This window comes from Mesitornis unicolor, unplaced genomic scaffold, assembly GCF_000695765.1.
Source record: "Mesitornis unicolor isolate BGI_N332 unplaced genomic scaffold, ASM69576v1 scaffold45437, whole genome shotgun sequence".
In the NCBI taxonomy this organism is placed as follows: Eukaryota; Metazoa; Chordata; class Aves; order Mesitornithiformes; family Mesitornithidae; genus Mesitornis; species Mesitornis unicolor.
Window position 1 is genome coordinate 471 of NW_010196776.1, and position 7,586 is coordinate 8,056.

Here is a 7,586-nt window from a genome sequence, read left to right on the forward strand (position 1 = left end):
CAGGCTGCCCAGGGAGGTGGTGGAGTCACCATCCCTGGATGTGTTTAAAGAGCGGGTAGATGAGGAACTTAGGGATATGGTTTAGGGGGTAGACAGGAACGGTTGGACGTGATGATCTCAGAGGGCTTTTCCAACTGAGCGATTCTGTGTGTGATTCTGTGTGTGTGATGCTCTGGTTTGGTTTGGTTTGTTTTCCACGTTTGAAAGAATGGACACCAGGAGCTGATTTGCTGCAGTGGTGTGGTATCTAATGGTGATTGTTAGGGGAACTGTGACTTACCTGTAGGAGCAGCATGAAGACTCTGGTGATGTTTTTCACCTGGCATATTTGCTGTCATAGCTAAATATTACAAAATCTCAAGTTGGTGAGAATGCTGATTGTCTTTTCTGCTGCCCTGCTGAGAGGATGCGTCTGTTTTTGTGGCTTGTGTCTGGGTTGTGACTGGCAGACATTCACTAAAGCCATAGGGGTTTGGTAAGTACGTAATTTAATTCCAATTTGTGAAATATTAGGAGAAGAATCTGTGAGGCAGTACCCAGGTGTCTGTATTGTTTCTCCTCCTGCCCACTGCTTGCCAATGAGCAGTCAGAAGAGAAGTCTGCCTTAGGGAAACGGCAGAGTTCAGATGTTCAGCAGAACTCTGCTGCTGCCTTGATCCTAATCAAGTGTGAGATAAGGATGGGTCTGGTTACTGCCTTTCTCTGAGAGAAAAGGGATGTGGTAACAGAGTGTAAAATCATGGAGGAGGAGGATTTAGCACTGTCCAAAGTCCATCTACAAGAGTGGTACAAGGTGAAAACTGAAGATGGTTGACAGCAAAGGAAGAAAACTAAAACGACTGTGAGTGCTAGAGGTAGCCGTCATCTGCCTTAAAGGAGAAGACTGAAAACCTATGAGTGCATTTCTAGGAGGGAAATTGTAAAGCAAACCACTGTGCAGTTTTTCAGAGGCCTGCAGCAGGAGCAAATGGCCCCAGGCACCGCTTGTAGTGCAGAAGCATCTCAGGCTGGGCACAGGAGTGAGCAAGGCTGCCTCACGCCAGAGCAATTCCGGATGCTGGAGTCTGCTGAAGCACTTGGGGTTTTGCTGCCGGTGTCTGTGCTGCTTGGATGAGGCAGCGAATGCAGCTCCAGAGGCCCGGCCCTGCACAAGCCCTGTTGTGATGGGCTGAGCTTCAGCCACCGTGCAGAAGGGAACGTTTTTCTCCGCACGCTTTTCAGGTCGCTGGCTATCGTGTATCTGCAGACTGAGGATGCATTTTGACTGTCACGAAAGAGACACCCTTGCCTTTTGCTGTCATATCTGATCAGCTCGTTTAAAAAGCACTTACGCAGTATCAGTTCCTATCCAGCCAAAGACCGATGAGCGGTCTGGTTCTCACCGCTTTGCTCTTGGCTTTAAACCCCTGTCATTTGTGGGCTTCAGAAGTCGCAACTTGTGCTTTATGCGGTTTCCCCTTAAATGACAGTGACTGCAATTGCAAGAATCGAAGAAAAATCTGAAAAATCCAACTGGTACCTGGAGAATTTTGTCACATCGAAGTGGTAGACAAATATTCCCTTGGGTTTTTTTTTCCCCAGCATGGTACATCTCACTAAAAGCAGTCGTTTATCGTAGAAAGCTACAGGTTGTGGGATATGCTGAACTACTTTTCCAGTGAGCTACCCTTGGGAGCTGACAGGAGGAAGATGTGATTCTCAGTGGGTCCATTCCTTGCAAGCTGTGTCAGAGGGGTTGGTCACAACTGTCCCTGCTCCCCTGGCTCGCACAATGACTTCTGAGGGCCGTGCTCAGCAATGCAGCCCTGTGGCCAAAATGCTATTGCTGGAAGCCACAGCTCCAACCAAAATGCTGCGTGATGGGTGTGCAGTCCATGACACTCTCTGCCTCACTCGAATCTCTTCTCTTTTACCTAATTTTTAAAGCACTGGCTTTCGGAGCGCTTTGAGTGTGCTGGTGGCCATCTGAGCAGCTCCCCTGGAGCTCACCTCTGTCTCCCAGGCTTCACCCCCTTGCCTTGTCCTCCCTGAGGAGGGAGCTGTGGACACCCCAGTTTGCCATTCCCAGCAGGTTCTGTCCCTGCAGGCGTTTGCAGCGAGGTGACAGAGGAGCGAGGTCAGAGCGGTGCTGCTGCGTGCTCTCGGCTGCCTGCTGCCGCTGCTCAGGTGCCGAGGGGGCTCTGCTCGGCTGCGGCCCACCCCAGCTGCTCGCTGGTCGCTCTGCATCAAGCCTCAGCGTGTGGGTCGGCCCCAGAGTCCTCTCGGCATTTCCTTGGAGGTAACCCAAGCTCCAGATCCTCACTGGCACAGGGATGGCGACAGCTGCAGCCTTGCTGATGGCCTGTGGAAAGGACAAGGGGATCTGAAACCCTATAGCTCTGCTCAGCCCCCGGGACTGCAGATTCCCCTGTCACAGGGCTCTGCCCAGCTTCCTGGGTCCCAAGTGATCCCTCCTGCCTGAGCAGAGGCTCTGGATGCCTGCAGCAGTTTTTTTACCCACCTTTTGGTGGACCCTCTTGGGTCATTTATTGTGTCTTGAGGCACTGCAGTCCTTTGAGGGAGATATCGGCTCGAAGCCACGTGGCTTGTGCTGGTGTGACAGTTCCCCAGCACCCAGGAAGCAGCTGTCTGTGCAAATAGAAGCATCAAACAGAAAACAATATTTGGCTTTGATGCTTGTAGGAGCTCAGTAAAACCTTTGATCTCAAGAGGGTTTCCTGTTTGTACAGGAAAACCCTTGCGTTCTAGAACGGGAGCAGGGAGTCCGAGCAAACCCCTCCCAAGCAGGAGGGAGCCAAGTAACGTTTTGTGCTCCTCTTCTGCGATGACAATGATCTTCCAGGGGACAGGTTTCATCCCTGCTTTGCACAAGGCTGCATCAAAGGATGTCTTGGCCACGTGCACTGCTTTGGTCCAGCGGTGCCTCTGTCTAGCAGATGGTTGTGCCTTTTGGGGTGAGGGGAGATCAGCCCAGGTTTTGTCCTGGGTCTCTGGGGAGTCTCTTCCCTTCTTTTGCAGAAAACTTTCAGCTGCTTCTATAGGTGCTAAACAAACTGAGAGCAGTCGGTCACGAGAAGTCGCAGGTTGCTGCAAGCCGACCGTGAGCACCAGGGTGGTGCTGGTGCCTTCGTCCCGGACACTGAGAGGTCCCTGCCGGGTGCAGGGGCAGGACAGAAATGCCTCTTGAGATAACGTGGGCGCCAGGTCGCATCAGCTGCCGAGCTGCTACGTCCATTTTTAGCCTGTTCTCCAGTTACCAGCCACCTCCTCCAGCTGCCCCCAAACGTAGACAGCCCAGTGCCTGGGCTGGAGGCTGTGGGGAGGCAGAGGGGGGATCGCAGGCAGGGATGAGATTGATGGGATTTTTGCGGAAGGAGTGAAGGACACCACAAGTACGCCTGAGCTATGGCGTCGCTGTGCTACAACAAGGGCTGCGGGCAGAGGTTTGATCCTGAGCACAATGCCGAGGGTAAGCGGGCTTGCCTGCCTTGCGCTGGAGCGAGCAGCAGCGTGTGCTGCTTTCCTGGTCTGTGGCCTTGGCTGCTGCGCTGCGGGGCCAAACAGGGCTGAGCTGAGCCCAGAGCAGGCAGCCCACATGGCTCGGGAGCTGCTGGGCATGGCGGGTGGCTTGTGGGCAGGATTGCTTCTCCTGAAAGGTTCTGCCTCATCTTCCCTTTTCAGATTCCTGCCTGTATCACCCGGGCGTCCCCATCTTCCACGATGCCCTGAAGGTGAGTGGGGCAGGAGCCGGGGCTGCAGCTGCAGGGAGGGAACTTGTGCCCGGCGGGATTGCCCAGCCCTGAGCAGTTTGTCATCTCCTGCTGCCCAGGGCTGGTCTTGTTGCAAGAAACGAACAACAGACTTCTCCGAGTTCCTCTCCATAAAGGTGAGCAACCCTCCAGCCCAAACACACCCGCTGCTCCTCTGCCCTCTCCCCCTTGCCCCTGTCCTGTCCTGTCCCATCCTCACCCTGTGCCATGGCTGCCCCCTTTGCCTTCCTGGCCAGCAGGCTTCCAAGCCTTTCAGGATTTCCCACCTGCTTCCAAGGAGCCTGCAAGCAAGGGTGCTGCTCCCAAAGTGTGGGGCAGGCATTCCCGGAGCAGGGTGCTGGAAGGGGCTGGGATCCCTCACCAGGATCTTGTGGGATGAATGTGAACACCCCGAGTGCCAGCACAGCTGTGAATGCCTGAGCGGTCCTAGGGGGAGAAGGAGGCAGTGGAGGCCCTGGGGATGTGGGGGAGGCTCTTGCTGCCCTTCAGCTGCCGGGCTGGGGTGCAGCAGATCTGAGATTTGCCTGCCACGGCCCCGGTGAGGCTGCCACACTGTCTTGTCCCTGGGAATACCTGTGGATGCAGCCCCTGCCCTGATACAGGGTCAGAGCCCATCCCCGCAGGACACAGCCACCAGAGCACGGAAACTCACAGGCTCTGGGAGCAGCTGCCTGGATAGGGAGGGCAAAGCGAGTGTCAGGCTTGCCTTGCTGCTCAGGGCTGCACAAAGGGGTTTCACAGCAAGGAGAAGCCCCTTGAGCCTTCCAGCCAAGAGGAGACCTCACATAAGCCAAAGAACAAACCAGTGGAGGAGCTCATCATCCAAGGACCAAAATCAGCTGAGAAGATGCGGCGGGAAAGACCAAGGTGAGATGGGCTTGGCTAACAGTGTCACCCTGCCATGACACTTCTTCTGCATGTGTCCTGCCTGCCGCTTCCTCAGGAGAGGCAACGACACTTACATTGCAAAAAAAACCCAACCCACTTGGCCTTTGTCGCTGCTGCTTCTCAGCTCCGATGAGCCAAGACGACTGCTGCCAATTAAAGTATCCAGGTCTCTGGAGCAGGCACTGGAGAAGCTGAACCTGTCCTCCAAGGACGAGGTGCCCGAGGGCAGTTGCGCAGGTAGTGACAACCTGACGGGGTTTTGCACGGCAGATTTAGTGCTGCAGGCCTGCAGAGCTGTGTCTCAGAGGCGCTGGGGGCTGCAGGCGGGCACGGGTGGCGCTGGCCCTGGCACGAAGCGGTGTTGCTCTTGCAGGGGAGGCAGCTGCCCAGGTGAGAGCTGGCACCACCTGCAAGAATGCAACCTGCAAGGCAGTGAGTAACCAGTGGGGTCCCATCTTTGCCTGGTCTATGCCACATGGCTGGGAGCATCGCAGGGCTGGTGTGGGGGCTTGTGGGGCAGGGTGCTGGGTGGGTGGGAGGTGGCGGTGCCCATCAGCTCCACGTGCTCCTGATTATCTGTCCCCAGAGCGGCTGCCTCTCTTGTCTCCCAGCCATGTTCCTGCATGAGGCCTCCAGATTCCTGTCTTGGTGGAACATTTGTGTTTCACAGAATCACAGAATCACAGAACGTCAGGGATTGGAAGGGACCTCCAAAGCTCATCCAGTCCAATCCCTCTGCCGGAGCAGGAACACCCAGATGAGGTTACACAGGAAGGCGTCCAGGCGGGTTTTGAATGTCTGCAGAGAAGGAGACTCCACAACCTCTCTGGGCAGCCTGGGCCAGGGCTCTGTCACCCTCACTGAGAAGAAGTTTCTTCTCCAATTGAAGTGGAACCTCCTGTGTTCCAGCTTGTGTCCGTTACCCCTTGTCCTATCATTGTTTGTCACCGAGAAGAGCCTGGCTCCATCCTCGTGACACTCACCCTTTAAATATTTATAACCATGAATGAGGTCTCCCCTCAGTCTCCTCTTCTGCAAACTAAAGAGACCCAGCTCCCTCAGCCGCTCCTCATAAGGGAGATGCTCCACTCCCTCCATCATCTTTGTAGCCCTACGCTGGACTCTCTCCAGCAGTTCCTGTCCTTCTTGAACTGACGGGCCCAGAACTGGACGCAATATTCCAGATGCTTGCAATGAAATATGGTACATAGTCAGGATATGGGCATATAGGTAAATGTGTGTGGAATAATTCCCACCTGCATTTAATTCGTGCAGCACAGTCCACTTTGTGTCTTGCCCCCAGGCCACCTTGTATAGGGCTGTCTGCCTGCCCCGAGGTCTGTACCAGAGGGACCGAGCTGTGGGAGGGCTGATGTGCTTGGAAGGCAGCAGAGAGGGGAGTGAACGGGAAGCAAAACATGGGAGGTGGATGATGACATGAGGCTGACACACTCTGGGAAGGAGGAGAAGGGACAGGATGGATGAACAGCCCCTGTCACCTCGGAGCGAGTTCCTGCGATGTCCAAACTTAGAATAGCAGAATTGTTATGGTTGGAAAAGACCTTTAAGATCATCAAGACTGCTTGCCCACTGTCCTGGTGCTGCCCAGCCCTGGGCTGGGACCTCTTGGAAGAGGGCATATGGAAGGGCCACCGCCAGGGCTGCAGAGGTGACACTGGGCTCCTGGTGAGGCTGTGCTGGGTGCCCCGCTGGCAGGGAGCAGGGACCAGTGCTGTGCTGCCAGCCGGGCTTCATCCCAGAGCCAGCCCTCACAGATGCCGGGCCCAGCGAAAGGCTGGTGGGCATCGTGCTGTGCCCTGCGCAGAGATAGGCACTGATGGGTGGACACCGGGCTGTGCCAGCTGAAACTTTCCTCTGCGTATTGCTCCACAGATCTACCAGGGCCCGGAGAGCGACACAGAGCTTTGTACTTTCCATCCTGGCATTCCAGTCTTCCACGAGGGGTAAGAAACAACCCTTTGCTGGGGAGCAAACTGACCTGTCTGACGGATGGAGGCTGCCCAGGGAAGCAGCGGAGTCACCATCCCTGGGGGTGTTCAAAAAATGTGTAGCTGTGGCACTTGGGGACATGGTTTAGTGGACACAGTGGTGTTGGGGGGATGGTTGGACTTGATGATCTTAAGAGGGCTTTCGTGGCTTCAGCAGCATGGCCAGTGCAGCCACGGGTGACACCCCTGGGGGGACAGCTGGGCTGGGGGAGCTGCTGGTTCTGTGCCCCTCTGTCCCCCCACCCCAAAGCCTGCTGAGATGCCCTTTGCTGGTCCCTTGGGCGCTCCCTGCTCAGGCCACCCCACTCTCCCCAGGATGAAGTACTGGAGCTGCTGCGGAGTCAGAACCACGGACTTCAGCGCCTTCCTGGAGCAGCCGGGCTGCAGCAGTGGGCGGCACTGCTGGACAGGGAAGGGGGTAAGGGGGCTCCCAGAGGGAGAGACTGGTGTGAGCAGAGCACCGTTACTGGCACCCACGGAGTGCTCCTTCCCTTGCTCTGCATTTAATAATCTTAATTTTCATAATTGCCCGCACATGACTGCACTGGGTTGAGTGCCTAACCTTCACCCTTCTGCTGTTTAAAATGCTGCTCCTGTGTTCCCAAAATGCCTCAGGTGTTACACCAAACAGGCAGATGTGCATTAGGAAACGGAAAGAGGCAGGAGCTGGCTCCGAGCACAGTGCAGCCAGTGCTACAGGCTGGCACACCGCGATGAGCACAGGAAAAGCCCTGCATAAAAACCCAGAAAGTTTTGACAGCTGAGTGTAGATGACTGAATTTTGTTTTAATTAACCTTTCCCTCTGCAACTGTGTCCTGGGAGGGACCTCATCTACATAGCAACATGGGGCGAAGATCCCAATCCCCAATGTCAAGTGTGTGTATGAGTTTCCTCAGGAATGCACTTGGCTGGAAACAG

At 55.4% G+C, this 7,586-nt stretch overlaps 1 protein-coding gene across 1 annotated transcript in view; it reads left to right on the forward strand.

Annotated features, from left to right (window-relative positions):
- The first annotated feature begins 3,308 nt into the window (after positions 1 to 3,308).
- LOC104543873 (cysteine and histidine-rich domain-containing protein 1-like) overlaps positions 3,309 to 7,586 on the forward strand; it is a 7,370-nt gene continuing 3,092 nt past the window's right edge. Inside the window, exons 1-8 of the mRNA XM_010188583.1 lie at positions 3,309 to 3,469; positions 3,682 to 3,731; positions 3,830 to 3,886; positions 4,489 to 4,637; positions 4,783 to 4,895; positions 5,032 to 5,090; positions 6,552 to 6,622; positions 6,983 to 7,085. Coding sequence (XP_010186885.1) covers positions 3,406 to 3,469; positions 3,682 to 3,731; positions 3,830 to 3,886; positions 4,489 to 4,637; positions 4,783 to 4,895; positions 5,032 to 5,090; positions 6,552 to 6,622; positions 6,983 to 7,085 — 666 coding nt within the window. The 5' untranslated portion in view covers positions 3,309 to 3,405. The remainder of the gene's footprint in view (positions 3,470 to 3,681; positions 3,732 to 3,829; positions 3,887 to 4,488; positions 4,638 to 4,782; positions 4,896 to 5,031; positions 5,091 to 6,551; positions 6,623 to 6,982; positions 7,086 to 7,586) is intronic.